At 39.6% G+C, this 25,655-nt stretch overlaps 2 protein-coding genes across 5 annotated transcripts in view; both read right to left on the bottom strand.

Annotated features, from left to right (window-relative positions):
• Window positions 1-3,965, bottom strand: part of rasa2 (RAS p21 protein activator 2) — a 40,889-nt gene extending 36,924 nt beyond the window's left edge. The window contains exon 1 of the mRNA XM_016241398.1: window positions 3,779-3,965. Coding sequence (XP_016096884.1) covers window positions 3,779-3,836 — 58 coding nt within the window. The 5' untranslated portion in view covers window positions 3,837-3,965. The remainder of the gene's footprint in view (window positions 1-3,778) is intronic.
• Window positions 3,966-5,354: 1,389 nt separating this feature from the next.
• On the bottom strand, window positions 5,355-25,566 carry LOC107557840 (zinc finger and BTB domain-containing protein 38-like). 4 transcript variants are annotated; one of them, XM_016241394.1, is made up of 3 exons: window positions 25,290-25,566; window positions 24,690-24,834; window positions 5,355-9,580 (listed from the first exon to the last, which is right to left on the bottom strand). In XM_016241394.1, the coding sequence occupies exons 2-3, from the start codon at window positions 24,804-24,806 to the stop codon at window positions 5,900-5,902; spliced, it is 3,798 nt and encodes a 1,265-aa protein (XP_016096880.1). In that variant the 5' UTR covers window positions 24,807-24,834; window positions 25,290-25,566; the 3' UTR covers window positions 5,355-5,899. The 4 variants fall into 4 exon arrangements, with proteins under 4 accessions (XP_016096880.1, XP_016096881.1, XP_016096882.1 ...); XM_016241395.1 differs by having other exon boundaries at window positions 24,690-24,742; XM_016241396.1 differs by lacking the exons at window positions 24,690-24,834; window positions 25,290-25,566 and adding an exon at window positions 20,556-21,333.
• Window positions 25,567-25,655: the final 89 nt, after the last annotated feature.

Genomic DNA, 25,655 nt, shown 5'->3' with positions numbered 1-25,655 from the left:
TCCCAATTAGGACACTTACATGGACAAAGACATCACTGCAGTGTGACGCACTGCACACAGTGGCCTACGTACTCATAACAGTCATTCTGAAACCTTGGTGTGCTTTTGTGAATGAAAAAGCCTTTGAGCTGTATTCATTCAGCTCACGGACCAATGGGCAGTAGCCACTATTAGACATAACAGTTGTTGTCAACCAACTACAAAATACTAGTAAACAAATGAATGCCCTTATCCTTTCATAAAAATAGCTGACGACTAGAGCCAACCACACCATGCATTTAGCCCAGTTTTTTAATAGAACCCAGAGACTAACAACACTGATAAATTGTTCAGTGTCACGTCTGTTACGCTGTCCCGTTTGAGAGTTTCGGATATGCTAGACAATTTGATTTAATAGCACATGACTGATGTCATGGGACATGCCACTAGTTACAGTGTATCATTCAGTTTGTATCGCCTTGATTGACCCTGAACCTAATATTTTCAGTCAGGGCAAGCAAAAGACTGTGTAGGAAGTGGTTGACCAAAGACCACTTCCTACACAGTTTTTTCAGGAAGGCTCGGGCATTTTTTTAACATTGTTTATTCAAAAAGCTTAAAATTAAAGGAAAGTGAGGTAGATACCGTAAAAGTCAAGAGTACCTGGTTTCTTCCCTAAGCATTTACAAAGAAGAGAGCAATTATTTAACAGTACTCTGTAATTTCCTAAGGACTTTCCCAATTCTTCCTATAGGCATCTGTAACTTTTTTGATGCACTAAAAATGGCATAACTATTTTATAATCTGTTAGTATAACTATTATAATACAACTGTCCTACACTCTCAGAAAAAATGGTACAAAAGCCATCACTGGGGCGACCGCTTTTCAAAAGGTACACCTTTGTACCTAAAGAGCTTTTCTTTCTGAGAGTGTAATTCTGTCAGATCATATGAACCAGCATTTTATGATTTTACAAATATACTGTCACTCCAAACTGTATCGAATTCACATAATGGCAAGTTATTCACTTATATTGTTTATTAGTATTCTGACTTTACTATACACACGTTATTGGAATTGACCTAAGGTTGGGACTTTCAAGTCATCCAAATGCCATAAAAGTCCCAATTACACACCGACTTCCAAAAACTCCCTGTCTCTGAATGCCCCCACATCCCCAGAGTAGACAGCAGTTTTAGTACAGTGGTAAACGCAGGTTACTGAGCGGTTACTGTAATCAGAAAAACCTACCCTCATCCAGGTGGAAAGATAAAAGCGATGACTTTCACACAATCATATGCATGCACACACAGTTTTTTTTTTTTTAAATGGGCATAAAGGGCTGTACATAAGACTAATACTGACAGATCTAGACAGAGATTTTAAGGTACTATACATTTACATTTACATTTAGTCATTTAGCAGACGCTTTTATCCAAAGCGACTTACAAATGAGGACAATAAAAGCAGTCAAAACTAACAAAAGAGCAACAATATATAAGTGCAAATGACAAGTCTTGGTTAGCCTAATGCAGTACACGTAGCAAGGTGTATATATATATATATATATACATACATATATATTATACACACACACACACACATATACACACACACACAAACAAAGAAAAACAAGTAGATAGAATAGAAAAAATAGAAAGCTAGTGTTTGTTTTTTGTTGTTTTGTTTTTTTTAATAAAGAACAAAAAAAGTTAAATATAGATCAAGTAGAATTCTAATAGAATAGAAAATGTTAGAGTTAGAGGGTCAAATAAAGGTGGAACAGATGTGTTTTTAGTCGTTTCTGGAAGATGGGTAAGGACTCAGCTGCTGGGATTGAGTTGGACAGGTCATTCCACCAGGAGGGAACAGTTAGTGAAAAATTCTGTGAAAGTGATTTTGTGCCTCTTTTAGATGGCACAATAATACGCTGTTCACTAGCAGAACGCAAGCTTCTAGAGGGCACATAACTCTTGAAGTTTAACTATACTTATATCAGGGTTTTTTTTTTGTTTTTTGTTTTTTTACAGAAATTTGCTGAAAATAAAACCTCAGGACATCGTTTTCATTACATATTTTTTTTTCTTTCTATACTCCAGTAAAATGAAGAGCTACTCCACTTCACATGAATTATGCAACATCATGTGGATATGAGGCTTCCAGAGAGCTTTCCAGAGAGTGATGATTTACCACAAACTCACTTGCAACACAAGGTTTCGGTTCAATTTTTTTTTTTTGTATTTTGGTGGGTGAGGGGTGGGAGACAGTAAAACCCTTAGCACCAATCATTTTGACAGTGTTAAGAAAATACCTCCAAATAAATGGAGTTTAAATTTAAATCAGCTCAATCTATTCAAAACACCTGACATGTCAAAATGTTATTATAGACACAGAGCGATCTTTCATTTGCCCCGATAGTGTCAATATCAGCTGTCATATCCTTTACAAAAATGTGCCATGTACCAAAAGTACCATTTTACAATCATTGTATCAAAAGGTAATATCACAGTACACTTCAAGAACATGCAATCGTCTTTCAAGTTAATTTAAATGTCATTAGATATAATTTAAATGCTATTACATTAAGAACATGTTTAGGTTACTAAACAAAACATTTTTTCAGTGTACTGTGAAATGTGATGAATGGCGACGATACTCGTGTACAATGGAATTTAAATTATGCTTTTAAAGAATAACATTAACATGGAAGTATGCCATAAATAATATGCTAATACCATGTCCAAAAATGATTGTAGTTCTTTGGCCCTTTATTGTGATTTGATTCCATGGTAGAAGTGGGCAATACGTCTTACAATTTATATAACTAAACTAAACCTATGATATACAAATCAATCTAATAAGGGTCAGATTGAGTAGGAATAACTCCATATATGATTTGTGTAAATATATCAAACAGAAACTATACCGTAGTTAACTCAGCTATAGTTGCAAGTGTAAGTCATAATACATTTAACATGAGATGTTCTGCAAAGTGTGTAAAAAGCTTTCTTTTTTAGATGACAGAAGCTGCTAATACCAAGTTACCACAGAGTTATTGTACAAACTGTAAAATATATGATTTTTAATCTACGGAAAGTAAATTAGGCACGTACTAGGTAATCTGTCATTTGAAATCTAGGCTATACTTCACTGCTATTGCGTTATAGTCTACAGAATATACCATAATACGGGTTTTTTAATCGTTTTGAAGAAATTCATAAATGTTATAATTATCTCAGGCAATGTTCGTGTATTTAAAGCGATGCAAGAACTTCCGTCCAGCTCAGAATTTGTCAAATTTCGGCGAGGATCCCACCGACTATTTCACACCCTCAGTCCGGGTTAAGAATGAATCAACCAACCGCCAACTCCAGTGACATGAAGACGGGGTCAGTAAAAGCGGGTTAATAAAGAACTGTTCTTGTACTAACATTAAAGTGAATAAATACGACGGTTGTGAGGGGGAACCAGGTTGTGGAGCACGTTAGCACCACGGCTAACTCACAGATAATGGGCAAAAGCCTGAGCTATATCTGTCACTGGTGATGTAAACATGATTTAAACGTAAAATATCCGAAATTAAGTGAACTACATGTCCAAACTGTGCGAAATTTGGCAAACAGCGCTGGTTTCTCAGAGCCCCATCCAGTAGCGCTGAGTGAGTGTGTGTGTGTTGCTCCTACCGCGCCCCTCTTTCCCCCCCGTGCTGATCCTTTTCTTTCTCTCTCAAAGCCATCTAAACACACTCTTCCACACACACTCACCGAACTCGCTATTCAAGCAGCGTGTCGCACTTACATAATTTTCCTCGGAGGCTCTGCAAAATCCGGATTTTTGTGTCGTCTTCTTCCGCCATGGTCCAAGTTTCGTCTCTGTACAGTACATTCAACACTTATCACATCCGTTTATGAATGCAGGCGCACGGGCGGACGGCCCTCCGAAGCGTCACCGGCTCAGCGCGATTGGTCGCGACGCCAGACCGGGATTTGTGTGAATCAACTACTCACACAGGCAACATCATGCAGTCAAAACAAACGCAAGCCCTAGTGGAGGACGAGCGACAGAGCAGATGAACGGGGCCCCTCCAGTACCCCCTCGAAAGAGACCCAGTGACTTGTGTTTTAAAACCTACACTGTAACAAAAAATTCTGTAGTTTTTACAAATTACCTTAAACCGCATAAACACATTGCATTACACCAAATACACAACTTAATGTTATTTTTAGCAACGTCATATGACCCCTTTAAGTTGTATTTATTAGTTATGGATTGTAATAATATGATATTTAAAAATGTAAATGTAATGAAATAAAATTGTGTTCCAATTGTAGAAAACTGGAATTTGACACTGAAGAAACCCAACGAACATTGCGAAAGACCTTAGTCAACGGTAGGTACATTTTTAATGTGTCATAAATGAAAACTGTGTCACACGGTGCGAAAAATAAAATGACCTATTTGTTATATAAAATGGGTCATTTTAAATACTTTGTGAATAAATCCTATTGCATTACAGTCTGTCAATCTTTAACAGCCTTGTTTTAATTTGTGGCACATTTAATGTCATCAAAACATTACAACAATTTTAACAAGATATTCTGATGTGTTATGTGTTATTTTTGCTTTTTTACATTTTTTTAAGTATTTCACAAAATTCTGTAATTTTATAAATGAAAGGAAAAACGTTTGGTATATTCGGGAAAATATTTTTTTAGCATTTATTAGTATTATCAGCAGAGATATTAATGCATTTTGTGCAACAAATAGATTGAAATGGTGGTAACTTATGTTACAATAAAAGTACAATCACTCGCAGTTATCTTTACTGTAAGGTGCTGCTAGTCGTTCACTTTACTTGATGCATAGGGTACAACACAATGAGCAATGGAATAGGGAAGATCCACTTGACTTAGACAAATAAAAACATATAAAAATAAAACCACTTCTTTTCTCATAGAAAAAAATGGAAAACTACCAATAATATTTCATGTGAACGACCAAAAATACTCTATAAAAACTGTGTCACACGGTGCGAAAAATAAAATGACCTATTTGTTATATAAAATGGGTCATTTTAAATACTTTGTGAATAAATCCTATTGCATTACAGTCTGTCAATCTTTAACAGCCTTGTTTTAATTTGTGGCACATTTAATGTCATCAAAACATTACAACAATTTTAACAAGATATTCTGATGTGTTATGTGTTATTTTTGCTTTTTTACATTTTTTTAAGTATTTCACAAAATTCTGTAATTTTATAAATGAAAGGAAAAAGTTTGGTATATTCGGGAAAATAATTTTTTAGCATTTATTAGTATTATCAGCAGAGATATTAATGCATTTTGTGCAACAAATAGATTTAAATGGTGGTAACTTATGTTACAATAAAAGTACAATCACTCGCAGTTATCTTTACTGTAAGGTGCTGCTAGTCGTTCACTTTACTTGATGCATAGGGTACAACACAATGAGCAATGGAATAGGGAAGATCCACTTGACTTAGACAAATAAAAACATATAAAAATAAAACCACTTCTTTTCTCATAGAAAAAAATGGAAAACTACCAATAATATTTCATGTGAACGACCAAAAATACTCTATATTTACATCTCACAAGTTCTCTTGAATGCAAAGTCACTACGCCAACCTCCTCATACTTTCATGTGCGTTTTTTCCCCCATTTTTCAAACGTTTTAAGGCCTGCCCTGTCACTTACGTCATTATTCTATGTGACATCAGCAGGAGATGCATTTCCTTCCTGTCGTGGGTGTGAAAACATGGTTCCTCTTTGCAGAAATGCTGTTCTGACTTGAGCAACTGTAGGCTGTTGGGAAGTTCCTTTGGTTACAGGCATTCTTGGCTGACAGACTGGATGAAGAGTCAGCACTTTACTTGGTTGTACCTGTGTTGGGAGGTCAATCCTGTTGTCCCCATATCACAGAGTCCTGTCTGTGTCCCTCAAATCCAAATCCTTTAGAACGATCCAAAATGCTTTTTTTCTTTAACTCCGAGGAAAGGGGAGTAAAAGACCCATCTGCTGCATAAGGAAATGACGAAGGTGTTTTCTTGTAGACACTGGTGATTGTAGGATAATTCCCCCCGCTTTCTATGACCATAGGTTCCCCCATCTTTGGCTTGATCTCTGAACTGGTATACATGCTTTCCCAAGGCTCAGGTTTGATCTGACCTTTGCGCTCTTTACCTGTTGAGAGTGAACTGGTTATATTACATGTCATGTCTGGATCTTCTCCATCTTCTGCCTTGAAGTGCTTGCTCTCGTGCACACTCAACAGCACTGCTGATTTACATACTTTTGAGCAATACCTGCAATTGTGTCCTTTACCTGACTTTTCTAGATGTTTTTTCTCATGGCTTTTCTTGGTGGCAAGGTAAAGGAACCGCTGTGGGCAGTAAGAACATCTATAACGCTTTTCCATGCTCAGGCTGTGGGACGCCACATCTGAGCTGAAACAGGAGCCATCCTCAGTGCAGCTCTTGCAGATAAAGTCACCACTATCCTCTCCAGTGGGCCCAGCTGTGCTGGATGTGTCTTCAGGGGGACATTGTTTACCACATATTCTGCAGTGTGGCTGATGGCAGCTGATGATGTGCATGCTGAGGGTGGTCTGACTAGGGAAAGAGCTCTCACAGCTGTGGCAGGGGAAAGCTTCCTTTTGGCTGCTATGCCTTGGCTCCCTCCTGACCCCATAGTTGTCTGCTGAGATCCTCTCATCTGGACAGAACGGTGTTTCTCTGATGTCATCATTGGCTTGAGGTGACAAGGGCCTAGTGTAGTATTTCAGATGTTTCATCCTTTTTCGTTTTCCTTTCACTTTCTTACACTTCTTTTTAGGTTTATATGTGTAATAGGGACGCCATAGTTTGTCACTTTCAGGATCATGTAGGTCATCATATGATTCTTTTTCTGTAACTGAGGTTGTAACTTCTGCCCTCACCCTCAAACTTGGACTTCCAATACTCTCCTCTGCAGGGCTTTTTTGACCTATGCCTTCTTGTCTCCAGCTTTTCCTTTTCCTCTTCTTTGGAAATAGCTTTGAGCCTTTTATTTTTCGTCGAACAATTGCCTCGTTGCCAATTTTCACTGTTATTTGGCAGAGGGGAAGGACTTGGCTATCAATTGATGGGCCTGGGCATGCAGGCTTAGCAATGTACGTTTCTGTCTTTCCACTAGGTGGTTGATCTGCTGTTATGCTCTCAGGTCTTGCTTGCAGCAGCTGATTAGCCATGTCCTCAATGGTTTGTGCTGCTGCTGACAGTTCACTCAGCTTGCTCAACCCTTCGAAGGAGCACACAGATGGAATGTTGAGGAATGGAAGAATGTCTGTGCTGTTTTCTGTGTTTTTCTCTGTTGGAGAATCCCTGTCACTTCCATGCGTAATAAGAGAGGACCCTGTGTTTTTCTGTATTGCTTGTGAAGAATCTGTAAACCTGTAGCTGAAGAGCGGTGACCCTTTTCCATCAAATCCAGACTTTTTCTTGAAACCAGTAGAGAGGTTTTTCAGGGATTGGTCTATCTCAGATGGCACAGGAAATCCTATCTTTTGGTCACATGGTTGGTCAAAGCTGATGCGAGGTGTTTCTGATGCCATCATTTTCGGAGTGGCCATGAATGTCACCGGCATTGAAAATAAGGACTGACCACTAACAACATCTGAATTAGTTGTCGGTACTGTACTGTCAAAAAGAGTGTGGGGGGAACAGCTGCCCAGTGGTGCACTGCAGGACTCATCATTGCCCTCGATCTCTTCAGAGTATGTCTGACTGTATGACTTGTAACGTTTCTTTCTAAACTTCATTGGGAGAAGCCTGTAAAGCTTTATGGGGTAGACACTACTCTTGAATCCACCATTTGCGGATTTTTTATTGACAGCCAGCTGTGGATCAATGCCATGGAAGGTCTTCTGGTGATTCTTGAGGATGTAATAAGTCAAGAAGGTCTCCAAGCAGAAAATGCACTGGTACCGGCGTTCCCCGGTATGCCAGATCTCATGTTTGGTACGGTATTCAGCCAGAGCAAAAACTTTGTTGCAGTAGTGGCAAGGATAGGCTCTATGCCATGAGTGTACATTCTCATGTCTTTTTAGGCTGGAAAGGGTCACATAAGCTCGTTTGCATACAGAACATTTATAAGTCCTTGAAGTGCTTTTTGTTTTTAGGTTCCCACTAACTTGATCCTGAGACATCTCAAGGGGACTAGTCAATGTGGGGTCTAAATTTAAAGGGATATGGAGATCTGGTGGAGGTAAAGAATATTGTGTGGTATTTGCATTAGATGTATCGTTAGAGACTGGGGCTCTCAAAGAGTCTTTATTATTTGTCTCTAACTCAGATGGACCTTTTAGAGATTTCACACAAACCTGCTCATGATTGCGCAATCTTTTCAGATGCATAAACTTTTTATGGCAGTACTTGCAAAACAAATGACTGACAAATCTCTTGTGTGTTTGCATGTGGCTGGTGAGAAGCGCTGAGTCGCTAAAGGTCTCAGTGCATTGCTGGCAGCTGAAGGTGGGGACACTGGGTGTATTCTGAGGACTGAGGCAGGGTGGCTCTGCGTCCTGAGAGGGTGTAATGTCAAGGGGTGGTAACAGATCGAGGCTGGAATGTATCTCTGGTGCTGCATCTGAGGACAACTGGGAGGAAGATAATGGAGCAACAGTAGCCTTTTCCACCGCAGATGTGCCTGTAATAGTGGGCACAGTTGCAACTGGCTCTCTTGAGAGAGGTGGAATTCCATTACCATGTATACGGCGCTTCTTTATAGGTCCAAGTCTATGGGTAACCAAAGCCTTAGCTGGAGGCACGACAGGCATGATGGTTCTGTTATCATTCTCCTGGTTAACCTCTTTAGATTCTTGCCCCTGGCTCACTGCATATGAGTGCTCAGTTAGGGCATTGGCAGGCTCACTCTCTATGGGTGATATGCTTGTATCTTGGGAGCTAGAAGGAGGTTGCCCTTCCTCAAGTCCCTCAATAACTTTGTTACGGTGATCCAGTGCAGAGAATGGGTTGTTTACTGCCTCAACCTCAGTAATGGAGAAAGCATTGGTGATCCTTGGGCCCTTAGAGCAGTCTAACTCTTCAGGCTTGAGGGTTTCTTTTTTCAGTGTGCATGTGTCTGCCAACTTTGACTGGCTGTTTGATCTTTCGCAGCTTGCAGAGGCTTGGCCTTGCAAGAGACCAGAGCTCTGCCTTTCAGAGTCTAGCAATTTCTCCAGAAAGGGAATTCCTAAACGCTTTCCAGCTGCCACCAAAGACCTGCTGTCCTCTGTACTACTTGACTCCACTCTGGCATTGTAGATGAAGTTTAGGATGCTAGCAAAGACTTCAGATTTTAGGTCTGTTAGCTCCAGCACCTGGCTGGATGTGTAGACCTCAGTCGTTTTAAAAGCATTACGAAAATATCCACTTGTGGCAGCCAGTATGTTGCGATGAGCCCGGAATTTGACATCCTCCACAACGATTATTACGTCACAGAACAGGCCTTGTGAACGCTGTTCACTAAGATGACTGAGGACAGCTTGGGGGTGGGAACTGTCCACCAGACCAAGAGTGCTGGGATTGACCACAGTCATCTGCAGAGGAGAAACAAAAAGTAAAAAAAAAAAAAAATTATATCTGGGTTAAAAATGACATACTTTGATATAACAGCATAACACTGTTGTCTCTGAACATTGATTATTTGTTTTACTGAGATAAAAATGGAAAATAACTGGCTGCGTTTTTCAGTATACTTAGTCACTGTTCAATAACAAGTCAATAACATTCAATAATAACAAGACACTGTCAATAATAACAAGACACTGTGTTCATGGATGATGACAACTTAAAGGTAAAGTTCACCCAAAAATTTAAATTTATTTTCTCACCATCATATTGCGTTCTTCTAAACCTGTATGACACTTTTCCTTCTGCAGAACACAAAAGAAAAAACTTCTGTGCTCCACAGAGAAATTAAACGCATTAAGGTTTGGAACAATATTATAGAACAATATTAGTTTGAGTAAATGGTTACATTTTTCTGTGGTTATTCATAGTTTTCTAAAAACTATGTTAAACAAATACATATTTTACCACAACATGACATTTAACCATTAATAAAAAAGACAACAAGGAGACCATTTAAACCAAAGAATGAGAACAAAAGTGTAATTATTAGATGACTCTAATCAAATCATATCAGACCACTAGATGGCAGCATGACTCAACTCATAGGCTACTTGGTTCACCATCATAACATGTCTATAAAGCAGGAATCAGATGAAGCCAGTGCAGTGAAGTTAGTATACCGTACACTGGTTGGCAGATGTGGTTAGCTCATAACATCAACAACCAACTCACAAATTGATAATGACCTCATAAGTTATTGTACATAGTGCAAAGACAGATGCATATTTCATCGTACATCTGATGTTGTTGTGATGCAAGGAAATGAGGTAAAGATGAAGCTAGTAGCGATTTATTACTGAGGATGTTTGCGTACTGCAATGGCAGTTTTCATACTACCCTCACATCATCTCCTCATCTTACTACCTTGATCTGAGCTCCCTAGAAAGCTCTTGTTTATTTATTTTTGCTCTCAAGATTTCAGAGTACAGAAGCATACTTCGTACAAAGTAAACACACATAGATACACACACACATAGATAGAGCATAAAACAGAGAATCGACTGCTAAGAAAAACAAGGAAAAGCGCTTAAAGTACACTAACAATATGCATAAATAGGTTACAGTCCTTCAAATGAATTTTTTTTCTACTACAATATTTTCAATAAAATACTTTTTTCTCTCTGACAGGTTAAAAAAGACAAATATTTTTTCTGATAACCCTGTCATCAACCAATTTCATCCTTTGCTAAACCTGCTAGGACCTGGCAAAGTCATCAATAAGAGTCTAGACTTAGCAAGGGTGAGATGTTCCATACATGATGACTCATTTAGAATGCTCCTTTTGTCTGCTATAGGAGAGCTAACACCTGGGCTGTGGGAGATGGCTCACCTGGCATATAATCCATTATCTGTGATATACAGAAATATGTTAACATGAATAAAAATTACATTTGGTTAAAAATATGTATATGAGGTAGGCATTATCTGACTGGGGTCTATTGTCAGAAATAATCAGTCATTAATTTATATTTGATGAAAATGTGTCTAAACAGTTTTGACTTTTTAATGACTAATTCCTGTGGAGTGACTCAAAATAATTTTTAAACATGCTGTATGTTAGTCCTGGAATGTCCACCAGACTTAGTCACTGAATTACAGTAGATAGTTAGATCTCTTTCCAAAATCCTGCCCTACATATACACCGCTGTACAATTAAAACAACCCTAATCAGAGCTAGAGACACAAACGGATTGTGCCATGGTTCCTGTCTTGTTTACCTGACTTCTGTGTGGACTTTTAGTTTGTAGTTTTGCTTGGTTCTGGTTCCTGTTTCACCTGTGTCTTGTTTGTTAATTACCCTCTGTGTACTTAAGCCCTTGTCTTTTCTATGTGTGAGTTGTTTTGCCTGTGTTGCCCTTTGTTTTGTATTACCCTGTGTTGGATTTTTTTTCCTGTTGCTTGGATTTATTAAACTTATATACTGCACTTGGATCCTCCTCCTTGTTTCTGAAACACTCCCTGTTACAGAATAGTGATTCAAAGTCCGATTCATTTCCGCGAACCGGTTCTTTTCGGACAGATCGGCTCCTTGAACCGGTTAAAAAAGCTGATTCATCGGTTCCTGACGTCATCAAGCAGTACGTCTCTATGCATTTATTTTCAAACAAGTCAGTGCCATGTTTTATCAATGAAAAATTCAAATCAATCATTTGTGTCAACACATATTGTTGATTATTACCATATGATTCACTTAAGTTAAAGGTGTTTGTGGTCAGTTTCATTCGCGGATCCTTTGTCAGATACGACTGACTGACCAATATTGACTAGCCTACAACTTGGATAAGATTCCTAAAAGTTTCGCACCTACAGCACACATTACAGACACTGATGCCCAACCGCGGATATGTTCTACATGTCTAAAGTATAAAGAAAGAATACATTTTGCAACTTTAAATATAATATGCATGCACAATAAACTATAGCAACATTTACTTACATCACTCGACAGAAAGGTTTTTGCAGGTTTAAATAAAAAGTAAATTAATAACAGTCATAATAAGCATACTTTCAGTATGTTCCTCAGACTTGCACAGTATCGTCAACTCGCTCATCAGAATCTTCGGTAATCCTCGGCAAATTTCACCACAGCTCAGTTGGTTCTTGTTGAGTTCTCGGTAACTCTCGGCAAACTTCGACAGGTGGTTGAACCAGCTCATTCGGTTCTTTTTGAGTCGAACGTGCTACTTCGGCTGTGCGTCCTGTGTCATCAACCAGGAACTAAAGTTCGATTCAGTTCGATTTGTGAACCAGCTCGACCGATTTGTGAACCGGCTCAAAAGAACGATTTGTTCAAGAACCGAACATCACTATTACAGAAGACCAAACCATAGATGGATCCAGCAGTGAGACTTCTGCGTCTTGGTCAGGGAAAACGGCTGATTGAAGACTATGTAATGGGTTTAATTGAATTGGCACATTTAACTTCGATGGACACTGTATGCCTCATGATATTTTTTCGAGGGGGACTATCTGAACCACTGAACCACAATCATACCATTACATGAACCTCACTGCAATTTTATACTAATCTAACCTTGCAATTAAGTTGTTCTCAATTTACTGTGGGAGTCGTGTAGGAGGAACGCAGCACTCCCACTGTGTCTCATCACAACATGGCCGTCAATCCTGAGCCTCATCCTATCATGGCCACCACTCCAGAGCCTCGTCACAGCACGCCCAGCATTCCAGAGTCTCATCCCATCATGGCTACCACTCTAGAGCCTCGACCCGTTATGGCCGCCATGCCATAGTCCTCAGCCATCATGGCCACCATGCCAGTCTTCAGGCAACATGGTTGCCACACCAGAGCCTCCAGCCATCACGGACACTATGCCAAAATCTCCAGTCATCATAGGTGCCACCAGAGGCGTCATGCCCATTCAAAGTGGATGGGCATGCCCAGTTTTTTTGAGCCAAGTGGATTTTGAATGCAGCTGCCAAAAGACAAAAAAAAATAGCTGAATATATTCTATATTTGATACAATCACACCAGCATGATTAAATCGTTCAGTGCGTCATATCATCAGCTGCTAAATTCAAATCTGCGTTCACTGGCTGGCGCTGAGTCAGAGACAGGCACTTTTGAACAGCGCTGCATTATAACCAATCACACACAATGCTGTTGAGCTTATGAATGCAATGGCCAATCAAAGGCGTTCAGATGAGTCATTGCTAAAATGCCGGTGTTTTCTTCACTCGCTCGCTGACTGAATACCTCTCTCTGGCGAATTCTCTCGTTAGAAACAACAAACTGCAGATGTGTGTATGATTCTGTAAGTAAGATATTCATTTCACAGTGTAAACAGCTTCAGAGGTTTTAATGGGAGTTTTTGAGAGTGCTTAAACTCTAAACTGTCAGTGAAAATGTTCTTTGATAATGTAAATGTTCTTTGCTCTCTTTCTGTACAATGAAAGTGTTATGATAAGTAGCCTAACTTACAATGTTTTTATTCACATTAACTTTCGATGTTAAATTCACATTAAATATAAAGTCAGTCATATTAAAGGTCACATTTTTTACACCTTTCTGGAGTTTTATTTTAGGTTTGGATGTCCTTAAGAATATATATTTGCGGTATAAGTACCAAAAACCATCTCAATATATTTTTACAGCTCCTTTCTCAGGAGCTCTGCTGAGAACAGGTCGATTTTGGCCTGTCTATTTAATATTCATGAGAAATTTGATTGCATATCTGCTGCCACTGCCAGACAAAAAAACGACGGCAGCTGTGGCTAAACGCGATAAAATGAACAGACTGGACAGAACCGATCGTCAAAAATGCTCGCGTTTGTAGCGCACACTTCTTATCAGAAAAGGTTCAATAAAGTATTGTCTTTTGTTGTTATGGGTGCGTCTATAGATTTCTTGCCATATGTTTCTTGCATCTCACGACTATGTTGTGTATGAAATAATGTCTGTGTGCATGCGTGTAAAACAACAAACTGACGATTTATATATAATCATTTGTAATTGTATATACGTTGTTGTGAATAATTGTGGCTGGAACAATAATGTAGCTGTAAAAATAGTTGCCTGCTGAAATTGAAATGTATATACATCTTCATCATGACTAGATAGACACGGTGAGTTTGTCTTTACTATACACGTTAGATGTGATCCACCTCATAGTAACAATCCTGTCAGATCGTCCATCCTTTGAGTGAGAGTGTAACGTTACAGGTCGGCAGATCTGGTTTTGAGTTAAAGTTAACCTTTTCGACATGTTTGACACGATGTTGTCTGGGGTTTGGCAAAAGGAGAGTGGGACTGTGGGCGGTGCTCGGGGTGGCGACTGAAGGCGGTGACTGTGTAGTTCTGATGTCAACTTTTTACGGAAGTCACAACGGTTCGTGAAAAATCACAGCTACTTTAAAAATATGTTATGACATAACACCCATATCTGTTAATTAAGTAAACAGACAGGTTTTTATGTATAGTTAATAGACTACATTATTAGGCTACTTTGACCATCGCCCACTATAGATCAACAAACATAATCTATAAAGGTGAGAATCAAGATATTTCATGATATAGTTAATGCATTTGGGAATGTTTCAAATAAAAAGGAAAAAAATAAAACATGAGTGGCATTGTGGCTGCTGTGTCACATGACGGTCTGCCTGCTCCACCCTGACTTCCTGTTCTGCCCTGGCTCCATGCTCCGCCGGTCCCACCTTGGTCTCTAGCTATGCCCAGGTTTCTTACTCTGACAACTCCGACCTGTTTTCCAGACTGACTTCCTCATGGGCCTGGCCCTCCAACCCTCCCTCTGTTCCGCCTCTGCTCCACCACCCTCCTGGACTTGTTTGTTTTTCTAGTTATGAATCATCTGGAATCCGCTCCTTAAAGTCTGTCATGATTCCTGTCTTGTTTACCTGGCATTTGTGTGGACTTTTAGTTTGTAGTTTTGCTTAGTTCTGGTTACTGTTTCACCTAGTCATTGGTTTGATTGTTCCCAGCGGTGTCTAGTTTGTTAATTACCCTCTGTACTTTAAACCCTTGTCTTGTCTGGTCTTGTCCTCTGTGGATGTACTGTGAGTTGTTTTCAGTTCTGTTTTGCCTGTGTTGCCCTTTGTTTTGGATTGCCCTGTGTTGGATTTTTCCTGTTGCCTGGATTTTCCCTTGTTGCCTTGTTTTATTAAACTTATATTATACTGCACTTGGATCCTCCTCCTTGTTTCTGAAACACTCTCCATTACAGATTGACAGGCAGAAAGTGTATTGAAGTCTTTTTGACACATCAAAGAATATAACCATATTCTGATAGTCAGGTTTTTTCCTGTACAAGCCCAAAGCAGTCACAGAGACAAGTGTTTCAGGACATCAATTAATCAAATCTGTCAGGTGAGAGGGCTTATTTTTCTGAGTACCATTAAAAATTGTGAACTGTGGTATAGCTCAAGAATTGGACAGAGTGACTAGCCTAAACAGTAGACTTCCTGTTCTACAGCATCTTCCTCACCCTTTTATATCCTGTTTCTAAGGCATATTAAAAATCCTCTTTGACTAGCATTAAAGGTTGATTGATTAATATCCTATAAATATGCCAAGATTATAGCAAAATTCTAATTGGTGATCTACCAGCAGAATATTTAGAACCTGCGAAGGACAAAAGTGCCTCAAATTGTTTTTGATTTTGACCTATGCACTTCCATTTCCATTTGGTGTTTATTTTTAGGGCAGCTTGGTTCACTGTATAATGTCTTACGTTTGGAATGATGACTTTTGCTCATCACTTTCGCATCAAGGCCTATGCTGAAAGACACACTATAATCCCCTTTGTTTACTAGAGGAAGTGAACAAGAATCCATGGCTGGGAAAGTGCGGTCCTCTACCAGCACTTCCACTGAGTAAAATATATTGCTCAAAATCAAGGCATAATTAATTAATTGCTGCCAGGGCCACATTATACAAATTGGAAATGTGGCTGTAAACCAGCACTCCAAGCAGTAGTGGGGCATGGGAACACGTGAAACCAATGGCACTAAATGGAGCTGATGTAGGCTATTTTTATATGCATCTTTTCTTGTTTTAATCTATATGACATGCTTCCTATTAATCTAACTTTCATACCATGTTTATGCACTTGATGGACTCTTTAATCCAAAGTGACATACACTGGATTCAAGGTGTACATTTCATTAGTTCATATTTCCCTAGGAATCAAACCCATTAGCACCTCAACTGTTTGAGCTACAGAAATGCTCAGTGGTCAACCATACTAACCAACTGGATTTACTTTGCTGTTACTGACTAGACAAGCTTCAGCATGTTTGCTATTGGCGAGTCTTCTGTGCTTCTGTTAGCAATGTTTCTATGGAAACATGATGGCACATATGGCCTAACACATTAATATTAAAGTTCATGCTGACTTTGCTTAACCTTAATATAGAGCTCGTCCATATAATCAAATTAATATTAATAAGTCAAACTGGTAAGGTTGTGTTAGGCTTAACTTGGCCCTGCCTGCCGCAATGAGAAGACTTTTGCCTCCTGGCAGTCTAGACCCTAATTGCTTTTATTACCATTGCTTTTTAGTATTATTTCACCTTCAAGTATCTTGTATGTTCCTGAACAAATTGCTCTTCCTGATACTCCACTCAAAGATTATGCTCCTCTCATTTACTCACCCAAACTTGTTTCACGTGTGAGACTTTTTCGTCTGCTGAACACTGAAAACGATGGAAACAAAACAATATTGGAGCCTATTGACTTTATGACTTTATGGCATTTCTCAAAATATCTTCTTTTATGTTCAAAGTCATAGAGGTCACAGAGTCATAGAGGTTTGGAGCAACATGAGGGTGAGTAAATGATGACAGATTTTATTTTGGTCTGAATTATCCCTTTTAAAGTCGGCATGAAACGGAAGTTGCGATTGTCTTTTCTTCTCTACGGTGATGTATATCCGAGTGAAACGGCATCTGAAATGAGAGTGCGGGACTTGATTTCGTCCTTCGGGAATTGATTGGATCGTTGCAAACAAAATGGAGGCAGATCTGAATGCCAGTTTGCAGTTAGTGGTGGGGGATTTCTCTCCACTGGATTCACAGTCGACACCCAAGCATGAATAAATGTTTTATTTATTAAGGATGACGACAACGATCAATGGCACAAAACATGCCTAAACAGCGCGCGCAAGAGAGAGAGAGAGAGACTGCCTGAATGACTGAGCGCGTCCTCCCATCAGGTTAAGTCATATTCATGAAAAAAATTAGTTTGTGATGTCCTAAGAGTAATGTTGTCGTAATATCCTAATATCTTTTCAATGTTTAGGGGTAACATACTCCCACTGGTGTCAGTGCTATAAAGTGAAGCATCAGCTTCAGCTTTTCCCCCTGTCGTTTATCCCAGCGTTTACCCCTCACGTCACTAGCTCCGCCCTTGCGCCATAGCTCGTGACCGGAAGAGAAGATGAGTCGTTTTGAGGGGGAGGGGAGGATAACGTTTTTGATTAAAGATTACGAGGGCACATGAATTAAAAAAAAATAATGAAGTGCACGGATAAATTATTTATAATAAACACTACAGTATTCCATTAAAAAAATAAGAATTTTCCATTTTGATTTCTTGGTGACTTTAAGCAAAGAATAGAGAAAACATAAATCCAAAAACAATACATAACAATAACATGTTTGACTTTACAGAAAATAAGAAAATAACCTCTACTACAGACAAATCCAGACAAAAATAATGCCAGACAAATCCAGACTCCAGCTGCAGATGGATATATCATAATTTCAAGTTATTTCCTAGTAAAAGTAATTATTATTATTATTATTTATTATAACTTGTAAAGATATGCAATAAATGTGTTTTCTACATAAAGCTCTATAATTTTAAAATGAAATTTGAAACGAAAAATATTAAATGTCACACCTAACAATTTCTATTTTATTTTATATATTTATGGCTATATCTATATTTTATTTCTATTTCTAACAACAGCAGACTTAAATACATGACATGCCATAATTGTGATTTCCTTACTCTGAAGTAAGTTTTTACCAGGTGCATTCAAAGGCAACAACAGACCAGACAAACACAGGGGCTATACACAGTACAAACAAGAACTAATGAGGGAGAAAAAACACAGCTGAACACAATTAGGTCATGGGAGGGAAACATTTGACAGAGACAAAAGATTCACAAGAAACAAGATGACTTCAAAATAAAGGACATGGATAAGCAAAAACAAGATGCATTAAAACAGAATAATAACAGATACTGTCTTTTATTGACAGTATTTGTACATAGCATATGCATATGAGTTTTTTTTTATTGTCCTTTGAAATTTGTCTTTTGTCAGCATCCAAGTGCATGACACTTGTTTGACTCTTTGGCTGACTAATGTACATAGTAGCACAATGAGGAAATGAACAAAGGTCAGATTCTGCACCTTCCTTGAAAGTCCATCCTAGCAAACTGACCCATTTCTGCTTCTCACTATCTATTTCAAGTGCGTGTGCACCCCAGGAGGCAGACTGACCTGCCAATGCAAAGTGGAAATATGTCAGATGCAGCAGCACTCATGGCTAATGCACCAAAGTATAACAAATACTATGTGGAGGCACAATTCTCAAAGCGAATGCAGTTGTTCATATTGATTGTTTGCCCTTTGTCTCTCATTTGCACTACTTTCTCTTCTGACTTGCTCTTTTTGTGAACAATGACCCACTTTCTGTGCAATGGAATGTCCACATTATTATTCAAATGAGTCACTGCAATGTGATTTATAGGCATTTTCAGGGCCCCTTGTATGGGAGCCAATGCCTCCTAAAATGAAACCTTAGGCATAAAGCAACCTTTTTAGTTGGCAAATATGCACAACTGATTTTTAGACTCTTGCTCAGACGTCAGTCATGTTAACCTTGCATTTTCTCTATGAATTTTGAAGATCTAATCCAGCAGTTGTAGGTCCAAGGGGAACATAACTATCATTTGTAAAATAATTTTTTTTTTTTTAAACGCTTTGCCATTGTTAGTAGTTCAGTTTCCAGTGGCGCATTTGCAGTAAATTGACCATGTTCAAGTACGTATTTAGAATAAATGCTCTGCAATGTGCAGACTTTTTTTTCCCAGTAAAGTATGCGAGTCTGCTGATAAGGTAAAGGTTTGCGTGTCTCTGTTGAGAGGTTGTTGTCTTTCAATAGAGCAGCCATTTTGAAACCACAACAAAAAGCATCTTGGTATAAAGTAAAATGGCCGCCTGAAATGTTCTATTAGACTGTACAGGTTGATCATGTTTGGACTTGCAATTATAGATTTCAAGAGTCTAAATTCTGAGAACATTATATTAATATTAGCATGACTGCCAAGCAAAGCCTGGTGCTCAGTGCTCAGTTTCTGAACAGATAAACTAGCCTAGTTTAGAAGAACATTTCCTCAGGCTGTTCTGTGTGTTGCTCAAAACGAGAAAGGAAACAACCAAACCACAAAGAATACTTCTACATAGAATCTGCTTCTGATCATTAAAAACATCATGACACAGCATTATTGTTCATCCTGTACCTTTAATGAGTAGCTGAAACAGTCTGGATGAAACAGCGTCTCAGATTTATTCGTATGATGCTGCCGAGGATCTATTTTAATTTGTACTGTATGTGTATGATTGGGCTAAACGGGAGAGGCAGACCTCTCTTAATCGCTGGGAAAACATCCGCCTGCTCCCTGTCTGACAGGCCTCCGTTGTCACGGCAACATGCTGTGGCGCAGCACTTATTGGGATTTGTATGAATGGCGACTGAGCAGGCAGTTGTGTATTCCGTCCAGAGAAAAACGGATCGTTTTTAAAGCGCCATGTTGGAAAGCCCCAATAGCATTTAGGAGAAGCTGTGGACAATCGCCAGGGATCACTGTTATCTGTATCGGTGTGTGTGTGTGTGGGTGTGCAAGTGTGTGTGTTTAGTACACTAGTACGCAGTCAAAATTACATCCCATAGACTCGCAGAGCTGTTTGGCAATGCTAATTTAAGTTGAAGGGCCCCGTTACATAAAATAAAATAAAAAAGCACACAATTTAGATGTGCTATTTGTTATTTTCAGCTGTCAAAGCTTACATTTAATGCTGTAAGGGGTTTTATATAGGCGTAAAATGGAATTTGTTGTGTGTGGTTATCTACCTGCCACACCCTCAACATGACTTACCATACCGGATGAGCGAAATGGCGGAAAAATAGAAATCCCTTGCCGTCCCTCAATCTATTCAGTACAAAATGATTGAAACATTTGCCTACGAGTATGAAATGTCCAATCAGATAAAGAACGAAACTTTTACTTTCATTTTTACAGATAAAACCACGAGTCCTGATGCGCTGCCCTGCAAAAATGCGCTCGACTGTGTCTGTTTGAAACTGGAGGGAAAAGCATGCTGAACGTACCTTTATTTCAGTTAATCAGAGAAAGCGCTTCAGTGGACGGAGAGCGGAAATCATCGCTCACACCTTCCTCGTTCCTGCAATCCACTGATGGCTGGAAAGAGATGTTTTGTTTGCAGGCAAAAGTGTTACAGCTTTTTCTTTTAGATTCAACTCGTCACTTGCTGCTCTCTACTGCGATCGCAGTCTCTCCTATAAGTCTATCCTGCTTGCTCACTCTCTCTCACACACTCACTCTCTCTCTTTTTCGTTCACCCTAGTCCCAATGCCCTCTCTGCGTGAGATGCCCAGTCCAGAGGTGGCAGGGGGCATCAGTCTGCTTCACTGCAACCCGCTATAGGTCTAGTTCCTCCTGTACGCTCGCTAGCTGGCCACCAGGGTTTTTTCGCCCACTGTGGAGTTTATAAATAGTCGGGCAGGGCAGCTCCGCTGCTGTCTGTGCATTATTAGCAGCGGAAAAGAGATGCACCGTGCTAGCAAGAACTGCAATTTCATTAACCACTGCAAAAGGGTAGCCGGAATGAGAGAGTGCAGGGGAAACGGATCAGCGTGCTAACACGAGAGAAGCGCTTGCATGTCGTGTGAGGTGGATGCAGCAACGCAACCACTGGTGTCAAAACAAAAACGGCACCTGGCACGAGGCAGCTTTTAACATTTTCCATCACGTAGAATAAATAATGGCGGTCCGGGTGGTGCTATTTCAGATGAGCCCACCCTCACGCCTCCAAAAAAAGATTATGAACAGCTATGCATTTAAATGCACAGGCACTCACATGCTCGTGTTCTCCATCTGCCCCTTGCCCACCTAATGAAACATGCGTTTCTCTGGTCCAGTACGTGTTTATGCACATCTGAACACTGATGTTTGCGGTTATGGCTAAGCTGCAGCGTTACTGCTGCAGCCGTATCTTTATGCGTGCATCTTTGTAGTGGCGGGTGAGTGGGTATGAGAGAAAAAAGGGTAGCCGGAATGAGAGAGTGCAGGGGAAACGGATCAGCGTGCTAACACGAGAGAAGCGCTTGCATGTCGTGTGAGGTGGATGCAGCAACGCAACCACTGGTGTCAAAACAAAAACGGCACCTGGCACGAGGCAGCTTTTAACATTTTCCATCACGTAGAATAAATAATGGCGGTCCGGGTGGTGCTATTTCAGATGAGCCCACCCTCACGCCTCCAAAAAAAGATTATGAACAGCTATGCATTTAAATGCACAGGCACTCACATGCTCGTGTTCTCCATCTGCCCCTTGCCCACCTAATGAAACATGCTTTTCTCTGGTCCAGTACGTGTTTATGCACATCTGAACACTGATGTTTGCGGTTATGGCTAAGCTGCAGCCGTATCTTTATGCGTGCATCTTTGTAGTGGTGGGTGAGTGGGTATGAGAGAAAGAATGAGAGAGAGAGAGAGAAAGAGACTGCACAGCCTGCTGCTCCATCGCACATTACTGATATCAAACAGAAGAAGGGTGAGCAGCCGAGGAGAAAGAGAGGATGAGAGAGTACATGAGCAAGCAGAAATGGTGATTTGAGACAAGGACAGGAAGACGTGGGGAAGAGAACACGGCGGACAGCTAGAAAGAGGTTTCAGCAAAAGGTTAAGAGGATAAGAAATTAAACTGACAAACAGATGCTGACAGAGAGTGAGCGCGCAAGAACACTGAAGAGAACGAGAGCTCAGGAGGAAGTGGAAAGGTGGTGGAGGACTGTAGGTTCACCTTCAACATGGCTGCTGATTGATGCAAAGGGATGCGGCTGTTCTGCAGAGAGCACGAGAGAGGGAGGAGACGGGTGGGAGGGAATGGGAGAAAGGGGATAGGGAGGCGCTACTTCACATTCCATCTGCAGGTCATTATATTTCATGGCCCAAACTGGGTATGTCTTTCTCTATTCAGGGTGAAGACTACAAATCAATATTGCACAGTGCACACAAATCCTGTGAATATTTTACCTGTGAGTATTTTTTTTTCTTCACAGTATTTATTTTTTTCTAAAGATTCTGACTGTTTTCCCAGCATATTTTAATCAGACTAATATTAATAAATGTAATATTATTAATATTACTAAAATTAATCATATTAATATTTTTTTCTCATTAAATGTTTTACTCATAACATGAATTGTATTCAAATATGATTCACCTGAGGTGACGACTGCAGTTAGATCAGTAGCCAAAAAAAAAAACTTCATGATACCAGTGTTTCAAGATTATTTCACTTCAAGACTATACATACTTCAACTTTAATGAATCACATTAAAATCCAATTACATAGGACATTTTATAGGAATAAAATCCTTGTAAAAAAAAGAGATCTAAGACCACTGGTGAAAAATCTTCTTTGCATTTTGTAATTGAATGCAACATTTTCATTATAATTTACATTATCAGCATAACAAATATGAGTAAATTAAATGAACATTACAAATAAGCTCTTGTTTACATCCGAGTTAATGTGCCAGGCCGGCGTTTAAAGTCAGCGAAGTGTCTCTTTAAAGCTTGCGGAAGGCCGCCTCCTTCAGCTCGTGGTGCAGCATGTGAACCTAATGCCCAGATACCAGCGGTTATTTCTGGAAACAGGGCTGAGTGCTGATTACCTGGGTGCCATGAAGACAAGCTGCTGTAACAAAGGCTGCATTCACTAGTGGCCTGGCCTGTGTTCAGCTCCCAGTTTGTTTTATAAGTGAAACCGTGATGGTGAAATAAGAACCAAAGAGTAGATTGAGCACTGAACTATCCAGCCCACAACCTCTCAGTTTCCTTATGCATATCTAGGAATATCAAATTATTTGATCTTTTGAATAAATTGCCCTGTTATGTCTAAAATTTCATATCAATGTTCAGACAATTGTTAGAAACCAGGAAGACTGGGAATTAAAAGAAAAGCTGTTCAGGCCTGGACAAGTCACGAAAATGAATCAGCTTATCTATACAGAATCTATATTTCCGTGTTAAAATAGCAGTGACGGTAATGACCTGTGTAGCTCATTGGGCAGAAAATGCTAATAACTTGTTCCGATGGGACAATACCTAGTCCTCAAAGGAATAAAAAGCCAAATCATCCATTAAGCCACATTCCAAAGATCTTTTTTTGTTATACTGGATATTTATGTACACTAAAATGTGAATATAGTTACATATAAGTAATATAACTATATTATATATTATCTAATTATATAAATATATGAACTGAAAATACTATAAAATGATAAGTTCCTTCAAATTAACACCGTGCATTGGGCCATATTTTTACCGACTTTACTAAGAGTGTATGAATAAACCATATATTATTCACTATTAATGCCATGATAATAAATACAGCCATAAAATGCTGCTGTTGCTATTCACTTGTTATATTATTGTGATATTACTTTGTTTTTGTGTACTGATTTCTCATTTTGTGTAAAATAACAGCATATATTTTAATAATTGAAAAAATGTATGTATTTTAAATGTTAAAATACGCAATTTAAAATAAACGTACAAAAGTCATTTTTCTGCAATGCGTCACACTGCTTCTAAATAACCTCGAGGTGTAAGGAGTTCCGCCATACCAGCCACAGCACCGTCATCACTGAGTCATATCGAGTATGCAGTGAAGCGTTAGCGGGCAAGTGCTGCATGGCTGAAGTACATTTGCTCTTTGTCACTCAACAATATGTGTGGGCCGTGGCCCTGAAAGCATCAAAGATGCTAACACCTCTGAGGCCTGTCAAAGAGAGGCCTACAGTAAACCACAGTACAATTGAGCTCATTGCATGAATCTTCCACTCAAAGCCAACACAGCCTTAAGTATAACGTAAAAAAGTGGAAGAAAACAAACGGAGTACTATGATAAATCGCTCTGATGATCAAGATGAGGCCTAGGTCAATATGTGGGCCGCTGTGTTTCGTAATGAATTATAGATGGAAACGTTGCCGCTCATGAAACCAAATTCTAGCACTGAGCTATTCAACTCAAATGTGAAAACATGAAAGACAAACAATTAAAAACATGAATATCACATACGTATCACCACAATAATATTGTCGTCTTGCTGGAGCAAAAGCAAGAAGGCAGGCTACAGTTTTACATTTCCTGCTATCGAGTGACTAGAACTCTTTAAATATCACAGCAAGATCAAAATCCCTTTACCAACCTGATGTTTGTTCATACCGCTCCTCATAATCGAGATCGTCTTTCCTCTGGTCCCTGTTGGTGCGATTAATAAATGTGCGTCAGGAGCTACATTGATGTGCCCTCTGGTGGTCATCATGCAGCAGAACTCGGTACGTGATCCAGTCCTGTAATTTGTAGTATGCATGTTTTGTTTTTTTGTGTGACTATTTTACAATATTTCATGTTTTAACTACTGAAAAGTCCAATAGTTATATGAAAAAAAGCAGGTTATAGTGCAGCTTTATTATGCTGTTATAGCTTTCTGCTGTTTACAAGGTTATTATGTCAGCAAGGCCCGCCTTTATTGGAACGGAATGAACAGAAACGCACTCAAACGACTGTCTCCAGAACGTCCGTCTGGATGGATTCCCACAGTATATACTCAAAACAAGCTTACACACACAAACACACTCATTTCGCTCATGGCCACTCGATCGTCTCACCAGTCCCACAGCGCAACACTTTTAACGCCTCTTTTTAGTCAGCATTAATGGACAACAGCTCACAATCTCTCTGTGTGTTAGTAGAGTGAGTAAGACAACGAAAAAGAGAGTTTCGAGTGAGCGGGGCTGATATATACCTGATCTATTCCTCCTCCTCTTCCATATTTGAGCAGCAGTAGATGTAAACAGTCTGGCCCAGGGTGAGATCAGTTTGTTCTGCCATGGTTGAGAGGAGAGCGAAGGACAGAGCCTCTGCAGCACAGTTTCTCCTTCAGGGCCAGATCAGCTGCTCTCTACTTCCTTTGTGCCGTTGTGTGTGTGTGTGTGAGTGTGTGTGTTTGAGTGTCAAGGCTGGGCCAAAGCAGCGTCTCTCTGTTATTCTCTCAGCCCAGCAATCGTTCCACAGGCCTCTGTTGCTGCTGCGTCATCGAGTTGCTGTATTGGCTCTAGAGAGAGAGAGAGAGATGGGAGGGAGGGGTTGGAAAAGGGAGGGAGAAGCAACG

The sequence above is a fragment of the Sinocyclocheilus grahami genome, unplaced genomic scaffold (assembly GCF_001515645.1).
Source record: "Sinocyclocheilus grahami isolate Dianchi unplaced genomic scaffold, SAMN03320097.WGS_v1.1 scaffold621.1, whole genome shotgun sequence".
In the NCBI taxonomy this organism is placed as follows: Eukaryota; Metazoa; Chordata; class Actinopteri; order Cypriniformes; family Cyprinidae; genus Sinocyclocheilus; species Sinocyclocheilus grahami.
This window is presented reverse-complemented; position numbering and strand designations above follow the sequence as displayed.

Coding starts and splice junctions, on each gene's coding strand:
- LOC107557840 (XM_016241394.1), bottom strand. CDS start 24,806: ATGATGACCACCAGAGGGCACATCAATGTAGCTCCTGACGCACATTTA. Junction 9,581..24,689: donor GCGGTATGAACAAACATCAG/GTTGGTAAAGGG, acceptor TCTCCTCTGCAG/ATGACTGTGGTCAATCCCAG.